A 26,649-nucleotide genomic window follows, 5' to 3' on the forward strand; every position below is an offset into this window, starting at 1 on the left:
ATACTGATTAGTTTGAAGTGTCTCTCCATTAAAATTTTGGACAGAAGTACCATATTCATATTCATGCCCGAAACATGTATCATTTACAACACCTTTGAAAATCGATGCGGTCAATTGATAAACATGTTTAGTACATGTATTAAAAAAGTAAGAGAAGAGACATACATTCCAACTCTTTCACACTTTCAAGTGCATAGTTAATAATGTGACGTTAAAAATTATTATTAAATTTAAAATTTAATTATAATTTTTCATTGTCATGCCAAAAAAAATATGTACTTAACAATGTGAGTAAAAATATGTATCGAAGATGTGTATATATAGAAGTTATCAAAAGAAATTAGCCCTAATTGAAAAAACACACAAAACATCAGGGACTCATCTGTAATTCTGGAAACTTCAGCTTCTCTCTCTTTTCGGCATCTATAAATTCCATTCCGAATTTGCCCTAGCCTCGTTTTCTTTCTCGCTCTCCCTCGCTGTCAGTCAAAATCTCTCATCCTAGGGTTTTCGTTTGCTTCGAATAGGAATCGGATCCTATCTGATTCTAAACTCGGATCCTCGGAGGCTTCCAACTTGTTTGGGTTCGTGGGGTTCGGGTTAGGGTTAGGGTTTGTGATGGGAACAGAGAGGAAGAGGAAGGTGAGCTTGTTCGACGTGGTGGACGAGACGTCGGTCTCCTCGAAGATCTCAAAATCGAACGGTGGAGGAGGAGCTGCGATGAACAACAACAATGGCGGGTTCAATCGGTGGACGGGAAAGCCGTACTCGCAGAGGTACTACGAGATACTGGAGAAGAGAAGGAGCTTACCGGTGTGGCACCAGAAAGAAGAGTTCTTGCAGGTCCTCAAGGCCAACCAGACCATCATCCTAGTCGGTGAGACTGGTAGTGGCAAAACCACTCAGGTTTGTTTCCGACTAATGAAAAATAACATAGAGACATGTTTGCTGTTTGGTTGCTGGGAAAGCGGAGAAAAAATGAATGATAGCTTTTGGTTTCTTGCTCGTTCATAGCTTTTGCTTGCTGAGAAAGTGAATTTTGGGTTTTGTGATAGGTGTCCGATTGCTGTGTAAGTGGACGAAAAATAATGACTTTTGATATCTTTCGGTTTCTTGTTTGTTTAGGTTTACTTTGCTGGTGAAATTGGAATCCGTGCAATAATTTCTGTTGCCTAGGATTCAATTGGCATGTCCTGAATATCTAGGCAATGATTTTTTTAGTTGTTTTTATTTTCATACATTTTGTAGACAACGAAACTGAGCTTTAGGGTCTGTTCTATATGAGATGCTGGAATTCAAATGTGCTAAATTTGAATCATACATTCGGTTGCGAAGCCAAACTGAGTTTTCAGGCTTTTTGTCGAATGTTATGTTGGGTATTCTGTTTTCCTGTGTTGGTGTATTGCTTTTCCATTGTTACTTTTTGGTTGTTTACTATCTTTTGGCTTTTCGGGTTCATGATCATGAATTGTATGGAGTGGTAATTTGGAAACCTTAGTGGATGTAGGGTCATCTTGTATTTTATGTGAGTGTAAAAATGTATAATTTCATGCTTAGAGAGAGTGTTTAATGTTGTGTTGAAGCTTGTAGTAGGCATTGGTTACTGTTGATTTATATGTGCACAAAGAAAACTAATGTATGTCTACTTGTTCTTGAGCAAGGAATAATTCTCGTGTACTTGATGTGGATAATTAAAAGGATTTGTCTCTATTCTACAGATTCCCCAGTTTGTTTTGGAAGCTGTTGATATGGAAAATGCAGATAAACGCAGAAAGTTGATGATTGGATGCACTCAGCCTCGAAGGGTGGCTGCAATGTCTGTTTCTAGACGTGTTGCTGAAGAGATGGACGTAACTATTGGAGAAGAGGTTGGTTACAGTATCCGTTTTGAAGACTGCAGTAGCGCAAAAACAGTTTTGAAGTAAGCTTTTATCCTTCGGTTTAAATAGTTATTTTCTTTATTTGGGAAAAAAAAGGAAGAGAGAGAGAGAGAGAGAGAGAGAGAGAGAGAGAGAGAGAGAGAGAGAGAGAAGGGGGGGGGGGGGGGGGGATGGTTGGGCCTGCTTCGACCTAAGTTGCAAGTTTACTTATGTTGTTATTTTATATGGCAGATATCTAACAGATGGTATGCTGTTGAGGGAAGCAATGACAGATCCACTTTTGGAGCGTTACCAAGTCATAATTCTTGATGAGGCTCATGAAAGAACATTGGCAACTGATGTTCTATTTGGGCTTCTGAAGGAGGTGTTGAAAAATAGACCTGACCTGAAGCTAGTTGTGATGAGTGCAACTCTTGAGGCTGAAAAGTTTCAGGGATATTTTTTTGCTGCACCACTTATGAAAGTTCCTGGGAGGCTTCATCCTGTGGAGATATTCTACACCCAAGATCCTGAAAGGGACTATCTGGAGGCAGCAATCCGGACAGTTGTGCAGATTCACATGTGTGAAACTCCTGGAGATATACTTGTGTTCCTCACTGGTGAGGAGGAGATAGAAGATGCATGCCGGAAAATAGCGAAGGAAGTTGCAAATATGGGTGACCAGGTGGGACCGGTGAAAGTAGTGCCTCTGTATTCTACCCTTCCTCCAGCTATGCAGCAGAAGATCTTTGAACCGGCTCCACCTCCAGTGATTGAGGGTGGTCCTCCTGGAAGGAAGATTGTGGTGTCAACAAACGTTGCAGAAACTTCTTTGACCATCGATGGTATAGTATATGTTATTGACCCGGGGTTTGCAAAACAAAAGGTTTATAACCCACGAGTGCGAGTTGAATCCTTGTTGGTATCTCCAATATCTAAAGCCAGTGCACATCAGAGATCGGGGCGTGCTGGAAGAACTCAGCCTGGGAAATGCTTTAGACTTTATACTGAGAAAAGTTTCCATAATGATCTTCAGCCGCAGACCTATCCAGAAATATTGAGATCAAACCTTGCAAATACGGTTCTTACCCTGAAGAAATTGGGGATAGATGATCTGGTGCTTTGATTTTATGGATCCTCCTGCTCCAGAGACATTGATGCGAGCATTAGAGGTTTTGAATTACTTGGGAGCATTAGATGACGAAGGAAATTTGACAAAGCTTGGGGAAATTATGAGTGAATTTCCATTAGACCCTCAGATGTCAAAGATGCTCGTTGTTAGCCCTGAGTTCAATTGTTCAAATGAAATTCTGTCGATTTCTGCCATGCTTTCAGGTATTTTTTTTTTTTATCTCTCGTTTTCTCCCTGTGTCCATCTTGAGTCCTGTCTCGGTAATATAGGAATGTAGCTCTGGGCAGCATCATCATTGGATGCACTGCCATTGGTCTGGCATGTGCACAGGCATGTTTCTGTGCATATGATGTCTCTAACTGCTTACACATGCAAATGCTTGTGCACGTGGTTAGAATACTGTGTCAAATTAGGTTGTCATCAGCAACTGTCTTCTCTGGGTTCCATGCCCCCGGTTGGCATGTACCATAGGAATTCTAAGTAAGTGCTGATGCAGATAGTTGCAGTTTCTCAGTATTCTCTCATGAAGCAAATGGTCTCGTCTCGCCTCTATGCATCTGCTGACCTCCGTGGGCCTCCTCTGTGATAACCAATTTCTTTCTTTAGTACCCAATTGCTTTGTCCGGCCTAGGGAGGCTCAAAAAGCTGCTGATGAAGCGAAAGCTAGGTTTGGGCACATCGATGGAGATCACCTGACGCTCTTGAATGTGTACCATGCTTACAAGCAAAACAGTAAGTAGTTACTTTTATGTCTTTCTTAAGGGTTATAACTAATTCTTTTATACAATTTGATCTTATTCTTCTTTTTTGTTTGTGAATGGGTTGCAGACGACGATCCATCTTGGTGCTATGAGAACTTTGTCAATCATAGGGCGTTGAAGTCTGCTGATAACGTTAGACAACAGCTAGTGCGCATCATGGCCAGGTTCAACCTCAAGTTGTGCAGCACTGATTTCAACAGCCGTGACTACTACATCAACATAAGAAAGGCTATGCTAGCAGGATACTTCATGCAGGTAGCTCACCTGGAAAGAACTGGACACTACTTGACTGTGAAAGACAACCAAGTATGTAAAACGATTTCTTTTATTCTCATTTTCTTCAGCCATCTTTATTGTTAATTCCAAGATATGCTGTATCAAAGTTTGTGTGTTGCGAATAAGAATGAGATTTAAGATTCCGCATTCTCTTGCAGGTGGTGCACTTGCATCCTTCAAATTGCTTGGATCACAAGCCAGAGTGGGTCATTTATAATGAATATGTCCTAACAAGCAGGAATTTCATTCGGACAGTGACAGACATCCGTGGTGAATGGTTAGTTTCATGTTTTCTGTTGGTGTTTCTTTTTTCTTTAATAATTATGATGTTTTTTAGTAGTGATTTGGGACCCTATGAGGCTCAATTAGGGGGATTCTTTTGTAATGATAGGTGGATATCACCTGTGTTAAATTACCACTTTTCTCATAAGCTTAAGCTGATAGGAAGAGGTAAATTTAAAATATTTTAACACTACTCTTCACGTGTGAGCTCAAACTCTCTTTTAATAAATGAGACTCAACACGTGAAATATTTAATTTAAATGTGAGGTGAATTGACGGAATCAAGGTTTGATCTTAGGACCTTTGGCTCTGATATCGTGTTAAATTATCACTTTTTTCATAAGTTTAAGCTGACTGGAAGAGGTAAATTTAATCACTTATCAATATTTTTTAATCTGTATGACTGAACTCTAGTATTTGGTCGTTGCTAGTTAGTTTTGTCAATAATAGATCTTAAGCCTTTTATGTTCGGGTTGTGCATTAAGCGAGCCTATCTTGTTTATAGTCTACTGCAGCATGGGAACGGGCTCAACTTAGAAGTTTAAAATCAATTCCATTTTCGATAATCTTGGCTCATATATACCCCTTAGATTAAGCGTCTAAAAACTAGTTGTTTACCTAAGTAAAGCTGATGAGTACATTCAACCACAATTTTTTGCAGGCTAAAATTATTGGGTGATTTTTTAGAATTTTATGGTTTTAGTATTCAATCGTGTTTCTATTTTAGTAGTGTCCTTTTGCCTGGCATTGAAGAGTCCTAGAAGATGTATTATCAACACTAACCAGCAAGTCTTTTGAGTACAGGCTAATTGATGTAGCACCACACTATTATGATTTGACGAACTTCCCCCAATGTGAGGCCAAACGTGTTCTGGAAAGGCTATACAAGAAGCGGGAGAAGGACAGAGAGGAGAGCAAGAACAAAAAATGAAGTTCCTGTCGTCCGTAGCTTTCGACTCCTTATATGTTTCTTCTTCGGAGACAAGGCAAGGACATGTTTTGAGAGAGCTGAATTCTTTCATTATATTACCCGTTCTGCAACTCTCAACAGCGCCCAGTTGTCAATTTTAACCGGTGGAAATTTGACAAGTTTCTGTATCATTACCTAGTGTTAGTTTTAGCAACCTATAATTTTGTATTGTATTTTACTTGTCTCAATTTGTTGTGGATCTGGTGGGTTTTGTTTTTCTGCTATTTTACTTTCAAGGTGATTAAATTAACATTTTGAGAAGATGGGAAATGAATGCTATACGATTATTCTGGGAATTACCTTTTCTCTCTCTCTCTCTCTCTCTCTCACACACACACGCTGGATTCCTTGAAATTTCATTGTCTGAATTGCATGCAATTTGGTCCATTATAATGGGGATTATTCCCTACTCGAATCAGGATTCTTTGAAATTTGCATTTTGAATTGTATGCAATTTGAGCTGTGAATTTCAGGGGATCCCGAGCCCTTTCTCTCACAATTTCACAAGCGTGTGTGCATACACTGGCCGGTAGCTGTATTTTGGGTTTTGGACGTATTTCAGTTGGAGCAGGTTGCTTGAAATCCAGAATCAAAAGGAAATGTGGGGGAGGAGATGAGGCAGATGGTTATATGTCCTATTGTTTAGATCTATAAAGTATAAACTGAATGTTTCTTCAATGGAACAAGAGAAATAAACACTAAGCTTAAAGAAGGGTAATTTAAGCAAGGTATTTAAACATCCCCAACAGTTGAAATTGCAAAGCTGAGCCAAATTGAGGCCTAGTTTTTGGTGCAAGTGTGACAAACACTGAAATTTGTTATGCATACCGAAAGTATTAGTCATAATTAAGTTTCCCCATAATTACTTTGTATAGCATAGTTAACCTAGTGTACAAATAGTGCGAAATCTATCCATACAAAGCTTTAATTCATACAAAAAAAAATATATATATTATTAATAATTAGGGCTCCCCGTAATCACTTTATATAGCTTAGTTCCATCTAGTATAACATATTCACATAATGCTTTGATATGATCCAATCCAATTTGGAGTATCAAAATTCTTATAAAATATAAATTAAAGTATCAAAATTATACTCCAACAACTTAGATGTCCTACATAAAATTCTTTTCCTCCATTTTGATATAAGTTAATCATTTTACTTTCATTAGGGCTACCTAGCCAAAAATTTTCCACAGATAGGTTTCAAGTTCTTGACCACATGTTCATACATAAAACCAGTCAAAGAGAACTTTGCATTACTCATCACTTTTGATACTTCTGCCTGCTTCAAAATATTTTGATCATGATCCTTGAGTTCTGCTGCAGTAGATTGTACAGAAGCATCAACTACCTTCGCACTCAGGATGTCATGGAGCAACTTCATGAAGTAATATGCTCATGTTTCAAGTGACATATCTTGCCACTTGATTTTGAGTACTAAACTTCAAAAAATATTTTCTCATGCAGCCATGCTGGACTTCCTTCTCTCAATAAAGAAGAGCAGAAGACATCATTCAAAAGATTTTGTAGACCGGAAAGATCTTTCATTGAATAATTTGGTAACTAAGAAGTCTTTAACAGAAGTATTGCTGTCATTTTGTTCATCTTACACCAAAAGGAGACTCAACCCAACTAGCTGCCTTCTGCTTATTAACACGCCTCTCTTTCATCATTTCCCTTAACTCAATCACACTGCTCCATACTCCCTTTTCACTGTGGACCTTTAAAAGCATTGAATATACTGCGGGATGATCAATTTTCAAATTGGAAATTCCCTCAGCAGCAAACTGACCAAGTTCCAAACTTGAATGCAAGCCACAAGCACCAAGCAACGCACCCCACACAACAACATCAGGCTTACAAGGCATCCTTTTGATCAATTTCTCTGCTTTCTCCAGCTTACCTGCTCTCCCATAGAGGTCCACCATGCAAGCATAATGCTCCACTCCTGCTTTTATTGCGTACTCGCCCATGGAGTAGAAGTACTTTTCACCTTCTTCAATCAGTCCTCCGTGCCCACATGCTGATAGCACATTGACAAATGTAACTTCATCAGGCCTAACACCACTCTTTATCATTCTTTGAAACTCCTCAAGGGCTCTTGTTGCTAATCCATGTCTGGCATAACCTCCTATTATTGAATTCCATGACACCAAATTTTTCTTTGGCATGGACTCAAAAACGCTAAATGCTGCTTCAATGTCCCCACATTTGGCGTACATATCAACCAGTGAGGTTGACAAGATGACATCACCTGGTATACTGGACTTTAAGATGCTAGAATGAACTTGCTGTCCCATAATAAGAGAAGAACACCCGGCAATTGCATCTAAGACACTTGACAACGTAAAATGATTAGGCCGACTCCCTGATTTCAACATCCTGATAAAAAGCTTTAATGCATCCATAAATTTCTGATTTTGCACATACCCACTTATCATTACAGTCCACGAAACCACATTCCTTTCACTCATTTTATTGAAAACAGACCGAGCTTTGTTTATCCTCTTATTGCCAATATACCCATTTATCAAACTAGTCCAAGAAACTACATTCTTTACTGGCATCCCATCAAAGACTCTCTGAGCCTCAACCAAGCAACCCAATTCCATATATCCCGAAACTAACGCATTCCATGACGTAACATCTTTCACCAATATCTCATCAAACACTCTCTGCAAACCCACTCGATACCCCACACTCGCATATCCTTTCATCAACGCGGACCCAACAAACACGCTCATATTAAGTGCCAAACAGACGGCATGAGCATGAACCTGTGAGACTAAGACATTGAACACAGAGTCCAAAACCGCGCTAATCACTGTCGACACAGTATACTCATTTGGCCTCAAACCAACTCTTCCCATTTGTAAAAGGTATAAGTACACTCCTTCTGGGTTTTTGGTCTTCTGCAAACCCGATAGCATGGTGTTCCACGAAACCACGTCTTTCATGGGCATTTGATCGAACAAGTCCTGCGCATGTTGCATTTGGTCGCCTTTTACGTACCCAGCGATCAAAGTGTTCCACGTGACGACGTTCCGGGACGAGGGGTTTTGATCGAACAGTTTACGTGCATGGTTTGTGCGGTTTTCATCGAGGCAAGTGTTAATCATGGCATTGAGATTGGGCGTTGAAAGAGTGCAAATGTGGCGGGAAGATGTTACAAGTACGTATTTGTCTAACCTAAGCATGACTTGCTACAAGCCTACAAATTTTTGTGGCCATGTTTTTAGCCAATATGGTTCCTTTATTACAGGCGCACGTGGCCCAACACTAACTAATTTGGTGCGAGGAAATTAAGAATACTATTTTAAATTCAATAGTAATTTTAAAAGTCACGTTACATTTAGGAGGACTTTAGAAAAATCATAGTCCTTCTTATATCATTACTCTATATATATATACTATAATTTGGTTGGGACTACCACGCTTGCGCGTGTTGGGAGATAAAAATGTGATTTTTAGTCTTATTCATTTGGTGCTATCAAAGAGTAATGCTATTGAGTAATATTATTTACTACATTTTTATTCTAAGATTATCCCAAAATATTGATATGGTAGTCTAAACAAACCCTTGATATATATAATTTTTTGTAAAATAAAATAAAATAAAGACGGATTCATAATTGTGATATAAAAATATGATTTTTAACATTACTTTTTTTTTTTTTTAACGACACGTTGTTGACGTGGCAATCCACCATGGTATGTGTTTGGAGCATGGGTGGAACTAAAACTTTTAGTTTGGGTGACGAAACTTTAAACAAAAAATAAAAAAATAAAATAAAATGAGGGGATGGGGCAAAAATTAATTTTTAAATGTCTATTTTATAAATATATATTTTTTTAAAAAAGATTAATTTTTTTAAGGACCACCTTATGGCTTGAGGGGGTTTGGGCCCCCAAGCCATATCGTGGTTCCGCCCCTGGTTTGGAGTAATGTTATGAACTATTTTTTATCCTCTCAAAGTTGATTATTAGATCAAAATTCAGTAGTAGTGCATTTCAAATTTAATTATGATTTTAAAAATTTGGTCAACTTGAGAGGATTGAAAAAAAAAAGAAAAAATAGCCCCAAATATTACTAGGGGTGAAATAGCGGTTGCGGTTAGCGGTTAGTGGCTAAAACCGCTAACCGCAACTGCCTAGGTAGTTATTCATTTTTACTAACTACCTCCGCTTGGTTAGCGGTTAACCACTTTGGAATAACCGCTTTTTTCTAACCACTTTTTTGGGCTTTTTTTTTTGACCGATTTTGGGCTGGTTTTGGGCCGGTTTTGGGCTCACTTTAAACATTTTTTTTGCTCATTTTAAAAGTTTTTTTTTTCCCCCTTTCCATGGCCATTTTAACATTAAAAATTGCTATATACCAAAATCTTGTTGGCCACTTTCTACAAATCTACACATGCATCATATAATTTACAAATAAAATTACAACAAAATCATCACTTCACTTGTAGTCTTATACATAAACTCAAACAAGTTCATAAACTCACAAGCAAGTTCATAAACTCACAAGCAAGTTCATAAACTCACACATAGAAATAAAATAAAACACAAACAAGTTCATAAATTCACAAGCAACCAAAAAAACCAACATGGTTGAACTTGAAGCTTGAGGCCCATTTCAATCAACCAAAAAAAGTTTATAAGCTCACGACTTATTGTTATTTATTATATATATTTTAAAAAAAAGCGGTTAGCAGGTAGCGGATTTCCAAAACCCACTAACCGCTAACCACAACCGCTTAGGCGGTTAACTGTTTTTACTAACCGCTTTCAAAGAGGTTAGACGGTTAGGCCGACTTAGACGGTTAACGATTATAGCGGTTAGTGATTAGTGGTTGCAATTAGGCGGTTTTAAATTTCACCCCTAAATATTACTCATGTGTTTGACATGGTGAAGTTTAATTGAGTTGATTGTATAATGTATACAAGTTGTTAGTTCTTGTGTTGGCTTAATTCAATTCCAAAATGTAGAGGCTTCTGTTCACGGGATCAAACACTGGTATAGAATACTCAGAATCCAATCTCCACCGTTCATAATGTAGATTCATGTGTTATGAACGTCCCTACAAAATTTCAGCTCAATTGGACCACAAACGCCTATCGATCTGAGCTGTTGATCAAGACTGGACAGCATTTCTAGAATGATGTTTCACCCATTGCATGCCAGGTCCGGATAGGCCTTCCCTGGGTGTAACATCCCCAGCCCGTTAAGGCTGAGTTTGCCACTTTTCTTCTTTTACAACAAAAGTTATTGCAAAGATCTATAAGCTGTTGATCAAGACTGGACAGCATTTCTAGAATGATGTTTCACCCATTGCATGCCAGGTCCGGATAGGCCTTCCCTGGGTGTAACATCCCCAGCCCGTTAAGGCTGAGTTTGCCACTTTTCTTCTTTTACAACAAAAGTTATTGCAAAGATCTATAAGGTTTATCAGAGTACTTGATTTTAAAGGATACGAAAAAATGTATAAAACATTATTCAAGAGATTTTATTACAAGCGAAATTAGAAAACATTAAACTTTAGTTGCGGAATATCATATCATTACAATAACTTATTTGAAAAGACTTTGAAAATTAATAATTATTCCCACCCCATTCCGGCCTCCTATTCCAGCATCCTTTCTACCTGAAAACAAGAAATAAAACTGAATGAGCCCAAAGGGGGCCCAGCAAGTAAAATCCACAACCATAAATAGTTTTACTCCTTGTTCTCAGTTTTGAAAATCATTTTCGCAAATAAATATAATTCTAGCCATAATAATATCTGTATGTACGGTTGCATCTCCCGTAACATATACATACTATTACCTCTAGTAATAGATCATCGTTGTAAATCATCTTTATAAATCATCATCATAATGCATCATTATAAATCATCATTGTAAATCATCTCTGTAAATTATCATAGCATATCATCGTTGAAAATATAGTATCATTTTCTCATAATAGGGCCCATGTACACTATTACCCCTGTGCACGAGGGTTGCGGGTCCTTGTGACCATGGCACTGAACTGTGGCCACAGCCATGCCCGACCGTCAATTAACTCTTTCTTGGTGCACTCAACAGTCTAGTTGATGGAATACCACCTTCTGGCATAGCCTCCTTCAGTGGTTTCGCCTCCATCCGAGTATCGGTACCGAACTCTCATCTTTACTTATCTTGGGGCCAAAAATACTCTCCTCCATACATGTGCCCTTATTTCATAAACATTTATCTCATCTCTTGTACTTTTCTTTGTACTTCTTTTGATGCATCTTAAGGCAACATGTAGGAGGGTTTATCATCTTTTTTCTTTCTTATAATCATCATCATTTCTCAACTTTCTTTTCTTAAAATGGAAACCTTTTCAAATATAAACTTGTTGTACTTAGAAAGCGTTTAAATAAATAGAAACTTTCTAGATAATTCTTTTAGAAATCCTTCATGCATGCAACATAACTTCATAATACGTAAATAAAATAATCATTTACAATTTACTAAAGAATGAATAAATAGCATGACATGAAGTAATTTTAGAAGGGGTAGTGAATTTACTTACCTCTAGACTGAAGCTAAAAGTGGTATGAAGGAATCTAGTTGCTCCAATATGACTAACACCACTAGTATATCTTTTGAAACTAATTTCTAAAGTCCGCTATCTCTTGTGTTCTTTCTTTCTTGTAGCGCTTGGTCTCGCCCTTTCTCTCTCTGTTCTGAGTAAACACTCTTAGAAAGAAGAAAGGCCGAGTAAAAAGCGGAAGAAGGAAGAATATATGCAAGAGATGGGAGAGGAGATGAGTGGTGAAAATTGTGAAGGAGAAGAGCTCTATTTATAGGAGAAAATCAAACACTATTCTACCTTCAATTTACAATTATACCCTCATTTTACTATTTCACCAACCCTATACTATTCTACCAACCCTATACTATTCTACCAACCCTATACTATTCTACCTATACTATTCTACCTTCTTATTCTACCATCCTTATACCTACCATTTACTATCCTATTATTTCACCAATTACCATTCTCTAATTACCACTCTCATAAATTTCCCAAGAATTAAAATCCTTAGCTACAATGGATATTAAAATAACATCATTATCAAAATAATCTATTTAAATAGCTTTGAAAATTCTGGGACACTACACCGGGTCCGGACCACATTTCTTGAAACCTTATTTTTGCTCCGCAAGGCTGTGTCTGAACAACCCATTAACCTGTCCGGACACCCTGTACTTATTATGCCCAAAAACATGTTTTTAGTGGGCCCAGTTCTAGGGTTTGATGTACTGATATATATACATCATTATAAAAGAGAGATGTACAAATTTTCACCTCCAGAGAGTTTGTGTGAGGCTGTGCTTGAGTGATTATTTTGTTGTGAGCCAAATTGATTCTTCTTAAATGATTTTTGTTAGTTTTGATTGTGTGCTTAATTGAAGTCTATCGAAAGGGTCCGATAAAGGAGAATCACATTGAAGAAGATTGTGAGCGAGGAGACAAGTTGGAGGCTTGTCGATCTTACAAAGTCAAGGTCTTGCAAAGGGTTGTAAGTGTTCCTAGTGTTTGTAATCTCTGGATAATCTTTTGATAGTGATTTCCTGGGTTTGGTTGCCGCGGAGAGGTTTTACTTTTAAAACGTTTTCTAAAAGGTTTCCTCTTTGTCACCAAAATCTTTGTGTGTGATTATTTATATTTTGGGGATTGTTTGCTTTGATAAATATCCGTTAATTCCGCATAAAATTGTGATATTTATCTGTTTATAGTTTTTCAATTGGTATCAGAGCGGATTCACTCCGTGAAGGATTAAATTCCTGAGTGTGATCTTTGTTTCTTGTTTAAGATGTCTCAAACCCTTAACACTGTGCCTAATTTTGATGGATCAAATTATGGCTATTGGAAGTCCCGTATGAGATTTTTCTTAAAATCTATAGACATTTGGCATGTCATTGAATCTGGATTTAAAGCTCCAGATAAGCCGAAAGCTGAATGGTCTAATGATGAAAAACAAACTCGTATGGCGAATGACAAAGCTATGAATGCTCTATACTTGGCAATTTCACAAACTGAGTTCTCCAGAATTTCAAATTGTGATAGTGCCAAAGATGCATGGGAGATCCTAGAAACTATTTATGAAGGAACAAATCTTGTTAAAGCTTCAAAACTTCGAATGTTAGTTTCTAAGTTTGAGGGAATTAAAATGTTAGAAGATGAGACATTTAATGATTTCTTTGGTAAACTTAGTGAAATTAGAAATTCCATGATAAATCTAGGAAAGAAAGTTTCTAACATTAAGATTATTAGAAAGGTCATGAGATCACTCCCTAAAAGATTCAGAATGAAGGTAACAGCCATTGAGTCATGCACTAATCTTGAAACCATGAGGATAGAAGAGGTAGTTGGTGCCCTTTAGACTTATGAGTTTTCTTTGCCTCAACCTAGGAAAAATAAGGATCTTGCCCTTAGAACTCTTAGGACGAACTCTGATGAATTATCTGATGAGGAATCACCAGATGATGAGGAACTTGCCTTGATAGCTAGAAAGTTTTATAAGAATGAACATAGAATTTCCAAGAGATTTGGAAAACAAAAAAGAAGTACTCAGGAAAGAAATGAAAGAGACCCACGTGGTCCAAAATGTTATAAGTGTTCTGGCTATGGTCATGTTCGCAATGATTGTGATAATCTTAAGAGTAATAAGCTAAAAGACCAAAAAGCCTTCAATATTACCTTGAGTGACACTGATGAGGAAGAAACTCCTAATTATATGGCTTTTGTTGCATCCTATGATTCTGATGATTCTAATCAATCAGATGTTCAGTCTGCCTCTGATAATGAATCAAATAGGGTTAATGATCTTCAAAACTCCTTTAACAATTTAATGGAAAAGTTTTCTATTCTTAGAAATACTAACTTGAAAATTGTTAAGGATTTTAAGAATCTTGAACTTGAAAGGGATAATTTGTTAAAATCTTTGAGTAATTCACATGCTATTTGCAATACTCTCAAATCTGAAAATCATGTGTTAATTGCTAAAAATAAATCCCTTCAAAATGATCTGATTGCATCTAGAAATCACTTGAGTAAATTCTCTAGTGAAAAGCTTGATAAAATGTTGCATATTCAAAAGCATTCTAGCGACAGATCTGGCTTAGGATTTGATAAAACTGCTTCTTTGTCTTCTAACCGTGCTTCTACTTCAAAGACTGTTCTTGTTAAACCAGTGAAAGTGGAAGAATATTCAAGTGAAGAAAAGCAAGTAGTTGCTCCGACTTCTCAAGGTAAGAAAGGTAAGAAAATCTACATTGAGCCTCATGCATCTTACCCTACACCTAGAGTCGTGCATCCTCCTAGGAAATTACCTTCTCAAAAGTTTATCCCTACATGTCATCACTGTGGCAAAGTGGGTCACATTCGACCTCACTGTTTTAATTTGAAACCTCATTTGCATAACAATAAAAATTTCTATTCTAGGAAAGAAAGTGACGGTTTGGTCATAATGATGAGAGAAGTGCTATCTAGGCTAGATAGGTTTGAGCAAAGTCATAAGTCTAGACCTAAGATTTCTCAAGTTTGGGTTAGGAAGGATGATACCATTCGCCCGTTGGGGGGAGTGGTGACGATCTCACCTTATGTTAGGTGAGTCACCCACATGCCTAGGATTGATTCTCTTGCATATCTTTGCATATCCTAGAGCATGTTGTTTTTCGTTTTTCATTGCATTTTTGTTTTGAATTTGTTTTCGTTCATGTGCATTTCTTTTGTGAAAAATTTCAAAAAGATAAAAATATGTTACTTTGATTGTTTTCTTTTCTTTCTTTTGTCTTATGCACCTAGATAGTCCATTAATTTCTTATGTTGCTTTCATGGATTTAATTCCTTGCGTCTTGGAATGTTCTTAATATGCATGAGATGAAAATTTGTGTCAATGGACTTGTTTTTGTGGTTACCTAAAGCCTGAGCTTATGTGGTACATTTTGTCTATGCTTTATCTCTTGTACATTTAAGCTTAAATTGAGGTTTTGTTTCGCTTTATTTGTGAGGTCTGTTAGGTAACCATATGAGGTTTTTGACTAGTCATATTTTTCAAATTGACCATATGCTTGTTGAACCTAGGGCTTAAAAATTCCTGCTTTCTCTATTTGTGATAAGCACCAAAAGTTTAAGGACACTTTCTCAAAGAGAAAAATAAACAAAATAGTGAAATAAATAAAATCAAAAGATCATATTCCAAAAGGAATTTATTTCACAGTGTCAAACTTGTGTAAAATATTTTACAAAGAGAAATGTATAGGATGAGAGTGACTAGGCCCTAGTATGATAATGTTTGATTTTTGATTTGATATACTTGTTAAAACCTCATGGTGGTGAAACTTTCTCCTCATTTTGTAAGTTGAAAATTTTTCTCTTTGGATGGCTTACACACACACCACACAAGCATGTGTTAAATAGAACATTTTTCTTTGCTTGGGTTAAGCAATATGAGTTTCGTGCCATTTCTAGTCTCATGTATATTTTGCATATTTGGAGCATGTTTGGGATATTCATTGTGCAATACATGAGTCATTGATGTGTTATCATTTGTGTTCATTTGACTTTTGAGGGAGATAAACATGTTTTGCATTTTTTTGCTTCTTGTTGATTATTGAGTCATATGTTGAGGGGGAGTTTTTGGTGATGTGTATTCATGATCTTGCATTCTACGTCATTTTTTTGTGATCATGAGTTTTATTTTTGTATTTCTGTTCCACATATGCCTTGATGTATTTTGTGAAGTGTTTCAGGAAATATGAAGACCTTTTGTCATTCTGTGACAAAAAGGGGGAGTAAATATAGGGAGAAGATGGGATTGGCTCAGCATTTTGGTTTTGTCACTGAATTGCCAAAGGGAGAGTTTGTTAGTTCTTGTGTTGGCTTAATTCAGTTTCAAAATGCAGAGGCTACTGTTCATGGGCTCAAACACTGGCATAAAATACTCATAATCCAATCTCCACCGTTCATAATGTAGATTCATGTGTTATGAACGTCCCTACAAAATTTCAGCTCAATCGGACCACAAACGCCTATCGATCAGAGCTGTTGATCAAGACTGGACAGCATTTCCAGAATGCTGTTACACCCATTGCATGCCCGGTCCGGACAGGCCTTCCCCGGGTCCGGACCGCATTTTCAGAAACCTTATTTTTGCTCCGCAAGGCCGTGTCCGGACAGCCCATTAACCTGTCTAGACACCCCGTACTTATTATGTCCAAAAACATGTTTTTAGTGGGTCTAGGTCTAGGGTTTGATGTACTGATATATATACATCATTATAGAAGAGAGAGGTATGAATTTTCACCCCCAAAGAGTTCGTGTGAATCTGTGCTTGAGTGATTATTTTGTTGTAAGCCAAATTGATTATTCTTAGAGGATTTTTGTTAGTTTTGATTGTGTGCTTAATTGAAGTCTATCGGAAGGGTCCGATAAAGGAGAATTACGTTGAAAAAGATTGTGAGCGAGGAGACAAGTTGGAGGCTTGTCGATCTTACAGAGTCAAGGTCTTGCAAAGGGTTGTAAGTGTTCCTAGTGTCTGTAATCTCTAGATAATCTTTTGATAGTGATTTTCTGAGTTTGGCTGTCCCGGAGAGGTTTTACTTTTAGAACGTTTTCTAAAAGGTTTCCTCTTCGTCACCAAAATCTTTGTGTGTGATTGTTTATATTTTGGTGATTGTTTGCTTTTATAAATATCCGTTAATTCCGCATAAAATTGTGATATTTATCTGTTAGGCTTTTTCAAAAGTGTTTAAAAAGTTTTGAATATAAGATGGCATTCTGCTTACACGTCATGTTCACCGTCTAAAAAAAAGCTCATGGAAGTAGTACGGAGGATGTAGTGATCAAATCCTAGGGATTGTTACAATATTTTTCTTTAAAATTATTTGTCAGTCAAATATTAAGAATTTTAGCTCAAAACTTCCGAGTTTTTAAAAATACAATAAAAATATACGAATAAAACGACAACGTATAATCATATATGATCGTCCTTCAAAACAAGTACAAGTTTATCTCCAAATATTTATTCTATGAGAAATGAAAGACCATTTGGTCATGAAGCTTATTTATGACATAATATGTAGATTTTACACTTGAAATTCGTATTTTTAAGTTATACATACATACTTATAAAAGTGATACAATTTATCAAGGGCTCACTTGGGCTTTTGGTCTATGAAATGCTCATTCAACCTTAGGCCCAAAGAGGCCTGTTTACCTTTTGGATTGAACTGTGTCCGACGGTAGACAAGAATCAATGTCGTTGGGTTGGCCCTCTCTTCCCAAGGAGTAATTTTAAAAGTTCATCTTATTAACCTCTTGTGTCCCACCGTAATTTTTAAAATCACAATTTGATCAAAATTTAATAATGATCAATCATAAGTCTAATGATGATTTTAAGAGCCACACAATTCATGAAAAGACAAAAAAAGTGGCATAAAAGGGCCTTGCAGTATTACTCTTGACTGAGTGCCAACCCTTGGCTGCATTACGAAAAATCTATACCCCTACTACATCAAAGTTTCTTCAAATGTGTTAAAAAAAAAAAAATTGGGTCCTTTTTTTTTCCCTTAAAAAAATTCAATGCAGTTTGACCCTGAGACTAATATAATAGCATTTTGATGATTGGATTGAGCAACTAGGCAATTTTGGGAAATAAGTTAATCTTATGAAGAAATCCAACAGCTAACAGGTGAAGGATAAGCAGAGAAATTACATAGTTTCACACTCCATCCATATTTATAAGCAGAGAAATTACACCAGCAGACCAAGTACTTGGTCTTGAAACCTTAATGCATGGTTATTTTCCAGTCAAATTCTGGTAGAGCTCATCAATTTGTGCCTGCAAAATATGCAGTAAGCACTCTCCTTATGATTATTTAAGAGAGAAGCCCAAAAGGAGGAGAAAAGAGAGCTTGAACATACCTTATACAGTGCAAGCAATTTATTTCTTTTCTTCTTCATTGTTGCAGTTATCAAATCTCTTTCCATATCAAAGGGGCGGGGTTCTAGAATGACTCCTTTGATATACTCAAAGCCTCTCAGCTGGTTCAACAAAAGGGAGGCAATTGAAAAAAAGATCAAAACAGAGAAAGTGAAAGGCTGGTAATAGGCATTTTGCAAAGACAGTTATCTAATGAGTAATGCCATGGGATGACTTGGTTGTGAAAATCAACCTTTGCCTTTTTTTTTTTTTTTTACAAGTGCTAATCACTAATTTTCACTGTCATGTCATTAAGCTGTATAGCAGTCATTTGACAGTTTACTAAATAACATTACTCTTATCTAATATCAAAACAGAGAAAGTGAAAGGCTGGTAAGAGGCATTGTGCAAAGACAGTTATCTAATGAGTAATGCCATGGGATGACTTGGTTGTGAAAATCAACCTTTGCCTTTTTTTTTTGTTTTTTACAAGTGCTAATCACTAATTTTCATTGTCATGTCATTAAGCTGTATAGCAGTCATTTGACAGTTTATTAAATAACATTACTCTTATCTAATATTGCCTGAGATGTACAGGCATTTAGTTGGTAATGATTGGTACTGTTTCTCAACTTATATGAGACATTACATAAAGATTGCAAGACATGTATAACTTTAGTTTGAATAAGTATTACCTTGTTTCTCTCAGCAGTAGAGTTGAGCTCAGAGAGCACATACTTCTTTAGCTGATCAAGGGAACACAATTCTGAGAAAGAACCCACATGGCCATTTGAATATGCCCACTTTTTGGTGTTTTCTTCTTGTGGTATAATCACTGCAACCAGCTTGGACTTAAGGCTGTCCCCATAGATCCAGATCTTCAAAGCAATGGAAACAATATCAGATAACCAGTATATATACCCATCAACAGAAGAACTAAAAAAGAATGAATATAAACTGGATAAGATGCTCACATCTTCAACAATTGGAATAATACCATAAATATTTTCCAGATACTCAAGTGCAACATACTCTCCTTGAGAAAGTTTTATAAGATTCTTCTTTCTATCAATAATCTTAAAAACTCCATTTGGAAGTAGTTCACCTATGTCCCCTGAGGAAGTCAGAGAGTGAAAAATATCAGACTACAATTTTCTGAAGTAGAAATAACTTAACAAGAAAAGACTCTGCTCAACCTGTATGAAACCAGCCATCTTTAATGGATTCTGTTGTTAATACAGGATCTTTGTGGTAAGCAGCAAAGACAGTCTTCCCTCTCACGCATATCTCACCACATGGCGGCTCTCCGAGCGGATTGTAGCCCATCTCCGGAACCTCCTCCAGGCGCAGCTCATTGTACACACCAACAGTACCAACCGTACCAATCATGCACATCTCATCAGGAAATCCAAGAGTAGTTGATCCACAAGTTTCTGTCAACCCTGAATCACAATGCAACCGGTATGTGTATAAGTGCTGTGATAAAAAAACACTATTCTGTTGGCTCACAGAAGAATTCAAACAGAATTCCAACAACACTGAAGCAACTTTGAAGTAATGGAAAACATCACATAACCCTTGAACTTATATCGCTTTTGCAATTCTATTCTTAAACTCTTCATTTAAAAAAAAATTAAAAAAAAAAAAAAAGTATTTTGGGATTTTTCAAGGCCTTTGTTAGGATTTAACAAAAAAATCCTAACATATGGGTGACATTATAAACTTTTTAAAGTTTGATACATTAAATTAAGAGTTTTTTTTTTTTTTTTTAGGAGCGATTGTAAGAGCGATAAAAGTTTAGGAGGATTAAGTGAAGTTTCTCCTAAATTTAAAAAGTCAAAGAATCGCTCTTAAAATAAGATAACAAGATACACATAAGTATGTTGATGGTCTGTACTCATTAATGTGGACTGCTAGGCTACAAAAAGAAGTCTTTACCATAGCCTGTGACTACAAGGGCGCAGCAAGTAACCCGCAAGAATTCTTCCACCTCAGCGCTCAAGGGTGCACCTCCAGAAATTATTAGTCTAATCCGACCACCTAATCTGGCTTTGACCTAAGCAAAGTTGAAATTAAATAAAAGACATCAGGAATTCGAGGAATGCTTTTCCTTAGCTGAAGAGATGCACTGTTTGGATAAACAGGAAAGGCAATAATGTGGAGATAAATTGACCCATTTTATAAAATCAGCCTAAAGTATCACATAGCCAAGGTTCCTGGGTATATGGATAATGAATCCTGTACAGTTTTTTGTTTTTTTTTTTTTTTTGTATGAAAGATATTGAGTTTTGAATCACAGGTATCAAAGGAGAAAAGACAACCTTCCTGAATGCCAATAGATCTGCTAATGGTGCTGCATTTTTCTGTTTGAAACCTAAATTCATCCAACCAAGTTTGCTGTATAGCAATAGAATCGCACATCAACATTGCAAAATCATCCCCATAACAACTAAACAGAAAAGCAATTACTATTATGTAAACATGTTGGACCGATAGAAGACCAACTTACTATCTGTAGAGAATGTCAAAAACTTTTCTCCTTACTGGATTGAGTTCTTGCAATGCAATTTTTATACCTGAAATATAGATGAGCATGAGCAGGTAAGGTATGTTGGTTATATGAAATCGATAGATTTATTAAGTTTTAGCTGAGTAGATGACTAGCTCCCATGCCTTCATGCACCCTTTCAAAAACTCGAGGAACCCCAGCAAGAAGTGTTGGCTTCAGCTCCATCATATCATCCCTCAATGCATTAAGATTCTTCAAATAAGAACCCATGATTTTAGACAAAAGCATATATAAATATTCTGGATAAAAGAAGAAGAAGAAAGGAGGCCTAAAATTCAAAGAAGAACTAGAAATAGTTTCAGCAGCATACCCCATGATAGTAGCCAACAGAAGCACCCCTATGGAAAAAATACTCTTCAATCGTACGGTCAAGGATATGAGCCAGGGGTAGGAAAGAAAGATACACATCATCTTCTGTCATCTATCCAGGTCAAAAAGTACATGTGTTAGGAAAACAATAGAGAGGGAGGGATCAAAACATAACCCAAATAAGAGAAGATCCTGGAGATTATCCATATGGAAATTTATTTTAATAATTACTCATACAGAAGGAAGACAGGTAGGTAGTCGCTAGCCACTGTGGGATGTGCTTCCAAGATGGTCCTTAAGTGGAAAGTTAATCCATAAAGTTTCATAATGACTAGACAACATATCATATGTTTTTGTTTGATACATAGGAGAAGCATACAAAATGATACACAGATTTTGCGCATTAGTGTCCTTAATTTGGTATTTGAGACACATGCAAAGGAAAAGAGATATGTTCATTGGAATTTTTTATAGCTTAGCAAGATGTCATGGATATTACTTGAACAGAAAGAGTAAAAACAACCTATCAGAAGTTAAAGAACTATGCTTACCTTGTCTTCAAATTGTTCCAAAAAAATGTCAGTCCCTCTTATATAACTTGTAAGGTTTTCATGTGTTAACACAACGCCTTTAGGGTCTCCGCTTGTGCCACTCGTGTACATAATTGTGCAAATGTGGAAATCCTGAGGCGGAATAATCTCTGAGGGGTTTGCCTTTCCCTGAAGAACAACAAACTCTTAAGATCAACACAGCAGAAGCAAGCATGTCGATCATTGAACTAATATACTGCTATAAGTGAGAATGACATTTAAGTTAGTTGACTTCAGCTCTGGTGGGAAGTAACTCTTATATCTTACAACTTTTAGAGGGAAAAAAATGAATGCATTTGTTTATGCAAAATAGATATATAGGACATGACAACAGACAACATAAATTCCACTAAGTTTACTTATAAATGTGTGTAAACACACAATGCCTCCATGGCTTTAGGGGATAGAAAGAGAGAGAGATCCATATATATGCATAGATTTGTTTGTGTAAGGCGATCTTCCATTAGACATGTACCAAGACAAAATCCAGGATGATGGAAAAAACTTCGAATCATAGCTATTTAGAATATAATTAAATGACTAAATTCATCTCTTCCTATCAGTTTAAGCTTATGAGATAAGTGGTGATTTAAAGTAGAATCATAGCCAAAGGTCCTAAATTCGAACCATGTCTCCATCAATTTCTCACATTTCAATTAAATATTCTACGTATTGAGTTTCACCTATTAAAAGGGAGTTTGAATATTCACGTGAGAGAAAGTGTTAGAATATAATGAAATGATTAAGTTTATCTCTTCCTATTAACTTAAACTTTTGGGATTAGTGATGATTTAATAATAGCAAACCACAATGAATAGCCAATACGAGTGCTTGTGTAGTAGAAGAGGTACTAGTATTTATTTCAGAATAATTTACTAAAGAAAATCAAACACTATTTCTATGTTTCGTTACATTGTATGCGGAGTATTTCATTGAACAACATATTCAATCAAGACATTCAGAAACTGACCATATGGAGGAACTCATTCCATGAGAATGGTTTTACCCCAATGCCAGCTGCCTTACTCTTCTCCTCCTCTGTCAAGGAAGTGAAGCACACCATGGCTGCAAACACAACCAAACTCAGTAGAATGCCTTGCAGATGGAGCAGAACACAATTTATTCAGTCCTTACTTTTCAGCCGTTGAGCAGATCTACAATCAGGATTTAGTAGCTGCAAATGCAAGTACATTTGTCTAATCAGAACCATCCATTGCTTTTAAAATTTGAGATAATTTGGTTAAGTATATCATATCATCACAAAGCAGGTCAAGTTTTTTTCAGTTCTCACTTCTTTCACTTTCTTATCCTGAACAAAAACAAAATCAACCTCTGCATGCTGTAGAATAAAGTTGACTGCGCCTGTCCCTGCATTCACACACCCTTAAGGACTTACCTGAAATTACTTCTAAAAAAAATGCCTGAAATCAATGAAATGCTTCAAAATAAAACTTGAAAAATACCAAAAAGCTGCTGATGAATACAAGAATGAATCAGCAACTACAAAAATTCTAAAGCGCCTCCTAGTACAATGCCTTGTGAACAGTCAAGATAGGAGAGTTCACCAAATAGGCCATTAGTTTGATGGTAGTACAATATGGTTCCTTCATTTGGACCAGAGAAAGAAACACAATGAAAACTACAGAAAATTCAAAATTAACTCTGACCCTCAAAGGTAGAAAAGGCAATGGCAATGAATCTGAGGTTCATTCTCTGATGAAAGCCCCTACTTAAACGAAAACTTAGTTTTGATGGGTAGTTTAATATGGTTCTTTCATTTGGACTGCAGAGAGAAACAAAAATGAAAATGGTACCCAATTCAAAATTAACCCTTACTCTCTAAGGTAGAAAAAGAAATGGCAATTAATCTAAGGATCACTCTCTGGCAAAAGATCCTATTTTGAACAAAAACCATGCAAGCAAGTGGACGATGGACTCATCTCTTGCAAAAGGTTTCAATTGAGAGCTTTAAGGTCAAAAGAATCAAATTCTGGTCTTTTAATGAGAGAGAGAGAGAGAGAGAGAGAGAGAGAGAGAGAACTTCAAGACACAAACCAGGATTTCACAAGAAGTTTTACCAAGGGTATCATAGAGAGGCACACAAACCAAACTCTGGGCATTGCAAGCCTGAATAAAATTTGAACAACTTGTTCATTACAGATTATCAATATATATATATATATATATAACAACAAAAACATAAAACAGTTGGACAACTAGCAAAACTAGACCAGAGAAAATGTCAAACAAACCTCCATAGCCATAACCCATTGAGGGCAGTTTGATCCATAAATCCCAACCCGGGAGCCCTACCAGAGAAATATCAATAAAGCCATAAAGAAATAAGTCCATTGAAAGAGAATAGCTCTACTTGCCAAATACTTATATTTAGTACGCACTCAAATCACAAGCCAATGGGAGATCAGCATATGTGGGCTTACAGGCTCAGCACCAGATGCTCGTAATGCAGAACCAATATGCAGAACTTCATCATAAACTTCCTTGTACGTTTTCCAGGCATAAGGCCCCGGCTAAAGGCCAAAAGAAATCAGAATATCAATCATCAAAACTTCTTGAAACACTACTCTCAAAAAGATACTTCTTCATACTTACCTTCCCATCAACAAAGTTACGCCACCCAAGCATCCTATTTCCAGGATTCTTCGCTACAGATTTACTGCATTGATGCCTTAGATTGTCAAAGAAATGTACTACAGCAGAATTACTTATATTTTGAACCATCTCAAACGTAAAGGAACAATTATGTCAAATCCTTTTGGCCTATAATATCAAGCATTAGCACGGACCAACATTCAAAATTAAAACTATTACACTAAATCAATATCCAGCAGTCTTAGAACTTTTGGATCAATGATTAGGCCATTTAACAATTAGTATGTTATAATCCTAAGGATTAAGGGTTTAACCAAATTAGTATCTAACAGTGACACTATAGGCTAAATCAAATTGTCTTGATATTATGCGGTATATATGGGCATAGTGTCAATCATTGAATAATGATAGGTGAATGAAGCCACTAAAAGAGAAAGTGCTACCATATGTTAAAGTATTGGTTAAATAATTAAATCTATCATTTCCTATTAACTTATGCTTTTGGAATAAGTGGTAATTTAATATGATATCAGAGCTAAGGTCCTAATTTCAAACTTTGTCTTTATCATTCACTTCCTATCTCAATCGAATATTCTATGTATTAGGCTAACTTATTGTGGGGGAGTGTGAAAATATTGATTAGATGATTAAATTTACCGTTTTTTATTAGCTTAATCTTTTGAGGTAAGTGATGATTTTAAGTGTCAATAGAGTAGATCACCATAGACATCGGATTCAAAAGTGTGGTGAAACGTTGGATTTAACCAAATCAGTATCCAATAGTCCTAGAACTTTTGGACCAATGGTTAAGCCCTTAACAAAAAAGTTTTAGCAAACTTAAAGATAATCTAGTTACTCAAGTTCAATTTTTTAGAAGGTCTGTATCTTTCATTTCCAAGTCTATATATGGGCATGTTTAGAATGTTTAACAAATATACTCAAAACTATAGAATAACTTCCTCACAAGTTTGTGATCATATGCAACTTATTGTTGGCTTTTGTTATGGTTGATTACCTGAAGACATCCCAAGTTGTACTTATATTGGGATCAAGTGGAGGAAAATCATTCTTGGAGAGTAAATTGCGATACACTGGACCAACTGATGGTTTCCCATCCTGGCCTTTCCTTCCCTCCTGAACCTGAGCTCCAAAGACCTTCATCATTCTCAAATGTGAATCCTGGACAACTGGAAAAGAGCACACACATAAACTTACATGTAGACGAATTTTTTTTTTTTTTTTTATTAAAAAAAGGTTCAAAAGCCCAAACAAATTAAGTTCATGAATCACCTCTAAGTCATCCAAGTAAATAATCAATTGAAAGCAAAAAAAAGTTCACAAATGATCCAGCACTCTAAAGCATTGACAAACGACATATATGGTTTTTTTTATGGATACAGAAAAAATGAGGGCTGCAACCCAATTAATGCCATCTGCAGAAAATTAATAGCAGCTCGCTAGTGTCAATGTTGAAACCCATATGCAATTGACCAAACGAAGAAAGGAAAAATAAGTCTACAAGGCTAGTTAAAGCTCATTAAGCACCATTGAATTCTAAGCTGGGCATTGGGCCAAATTGTACATAGTGGACCATGATCCCCTACAATTTCTATAAAATTGTATATTTAGACTGTTCTTTGTATCGATTGGCTTGAAAAATACTACCTATAAAAAATGGGTGGCATGTTATCGAAGCAGGAAAAAAATTCATATTCTCACTTTTAAAGAGACGTTTCTTCTTTAGAAAACCAAAAGAAAGCTTTTGGCTCTGAGCTTTTCTACAATTACTTTGAAATTGTAAAGAATCCTTTTGGTAGCTAAGAAAAAAGTCATCAACAAAGTGTGGAAAAAGGTTGGTGAACAGTACTATACTTCACTTTACGTGGGAAATATAGAAACAAAATTATAAACCCAAAGCTATGAACATTTAAATATAAGCTAGAGATTCTTAAATAACATTAAAATAAAAATAAAAATTATACTAAAACTGCATGAAAATAACTCGTGCATATCCAACTTAGGAATACACATTACCCAAAACTTGGGCCTTGAAACCCGCTGAAGTTAATCCTCAGACATACAAGAAAGAAACCCATTTGACAAAATCCGCCATAACCCCATTATTACATGCATCGACAGGCATTAAGCTACCTTAATTCTACCTCTTGTTTACATTATACATAAAAAGTAAAAACATATATATGTATATATGAGAGAGCTTACAGTGGAGTGATGAGGAAGTGAAGTAATGCAAGTTGCAAGGGAGGAAAGGGGAAAGGAAATTGAATTTATGGGGGCAGAAGAGAAGGAAAGGTACAGGCCGGTCG

At 36.3% G+C, this 26,649-nt stretch overlaps 3 protein-coding genes across 7 annotated transcripts; 1 reads left to right on the forward strand and 2 right to left on the reverse strand.

The window, feature by feature from the left end:
* Positions 1 to 459: 459 nt before the first annotated feature.
* LOC132170394 (putative pre-mRNA-splicing factor ATP-dependent RNA helicase DEAH3) lies at positions 460 to 5,583 on the forward strand. Of its 2 annotated transcripts, XM_059581366.2 has the most exons (7): positions 460 to 906; positions 1,719 to 1,921; positions 2,112 to 3,194; positions 3,598 to 3,723; positions 3,820 to 4,058; positions 4,187 to 4,305; positions 5,115 to 5,583. In XM_059581366.2, exons 3-7 carry the CDS (start codon positions 2,969 to 2,971, stop codon positions 5,239 to 5,241), a joined length of 837 nt encoding a protein of 278 aa, XP_059437349.2. In that variant the 5' UTR covers positions 460 to 906; positions 1,719 to 1,921; positions 2,112 to 2,968; the 3' UTR covers positions 5,242 to 5,583. The 2 variants fall into 2 exon arrangements, with proteins under 2 accessions (XP_059437349.2, XP_088375255.1); XM_088519129.1 differs by lacking the exons at positions 3,598 to 3,723; positions 3,820 to 4,058; positions 4,187 to 4,305; positions 5,115 to 5,583 and having other exon boundaries at positions 2,112 to 3,075.
* An 829-nt stretch (positions 5,584 to 6,412) lies between these two features.
* LOC132172177 (pentatricopeptide repeat-containing protein At1g50270-like) lies at positions 6,413 to 8,489 on the reverse strand. The gene has a single exon (XM_059583627.2). The coding sequence runs from the start codon at positions 8,480 to 8,482 to the stop codon at positions 6,887 to 6,889; it is 1,596 nt and encodes a 531-aa protein (XP_059439610.2). The 5' UTR covers positions 8,483 to 8,489; the 3' UTR covers positions 6,413 to 6,886.
* A 9,432-nt stretch (positions 8,490 to 17,921) lies between these two features.
* Positions 17,922 to 26,649, reverse strand: LACS1 (AMP-dependent synthetase and ligase family protein). 4 transcript variants are annotated; one of them, XM_059582445.2, is made up of 20 exons: positions 26,546 to 26,649; positions 25,338 to 25,509; positions 24,323 to 24,386; positions 24,151 to 24,240; positions 23,962 to 24,018; positions 23,788 to 23,836; positions 23,001 to 23,077; positions 22,844 to 22,883; positions 22,680 to 22,774; positions 21,671 to 21,838; positions 21,121 to 21,231; positions 20,915 to 21,002; positions 20,751 to 20,817; positions 20,563 to 20,638; positions 20,180 to 20,297; positions 19,438 to 19,683; positions 19,216 to 19,355; positions 18,937 to 19,119; positions 18,244 to 18,363; positions 17,922 to 18,160 (listed from the first exon to the last, which is right to left on the reverse strand). In XM_059582445.2, the coding sequence occupies exons 2-20, from the start codon at positions 25,484 to 25,486 to the stop codon at positions 18,119 to 18,121; spliced, it is 1,980 nt and encodes a 659-aa protein (XP_059438428.1). In that variant the 5' UTR covers positions 25,487 to 25,509; positions 26,546 to 26,649; the 3' UTR covers positions 17,922 to 18,118. The 4 variants fall into 4 exon arrangements, with proteins under 4 accessions (XP_059438428.1, XP_059438426.1, XP_059438427.1 ...); XM_059582443.2 differs by lacking the exon at positions 26,546 to 26,649 and adding an exon at positions 26,357 to 26,498; XM_059582444.2 differs by lacking the exon at positions 26,546 to 26,649 and adding an exon at positions 25,613 to 25,793.

The sequence above is a fragment of the Corylus avellana genome, chromosome 1, assembly GCF_965113065.1.
Source record: "Corylus avellana chromosome 1, dhCorAvel1.hap1.2, whole genome shotgun sequence".
Classification (NCBI taxonomy): domain Eukaryota; kingdom Viridiplantae; phylum Streptophyta; class Magnoliopsida; order Fagales; family Betulaceae; genus Corylus; species Corylus avellana.

Bases quoted from the DNA above. Each gene is read 5' to 3' on its own strand.
- LOC132170394 (XM_088519129.1), top strand. From the start codon at position 619: ATGGGAACAGAGAGGAAGAGGAAGGTGAGCTTGTTCGACGTGGTGGAC. The intron at 907-1,718 runs GTTTGTTTCCGA...TCTATTCTACAG, and splicing joins GTAGTGGCAAAACCACTCAG to ATTCCCCAGTTTGTTTTGGA. The intron at 1,922-2,111 runs GTAAGCTTTTAT...TTTATATGGCAG, and splicing joins AGCGCAAAAACAGTTTTGAA to ATATCTAACAGATGGTATGC.
- LOC132172177 (XM_059583627.2), bottom strand. From the start codon at position 8,482: ATGCTTAGGTTAGACAAATACGTACTTGTAACATCTTCCCGCCACATT.
- LACS1 (XM_059582445.2), bottom strand. From the start codon at position 25,486: ATGATGAAGGTCTTTGGAGCTCAGGTTCAGGAGGGAAGGAAAGGCCAG. The intron at 24,241-24,322 runs GTAAGTATGAAG...TTTGGCCTTTAG, and splicing joins GTAACTTTGTTGATGGGAAG to CCGGGGCCTTATGCCTGGAA. The intron at 21,003-21,120 runs GTATGCTGCTGA...TCTTATTTGAAG, and splicing joins CTGTTGGCTACTATCATGGG to AATCTTAATGCATTGAGGGA.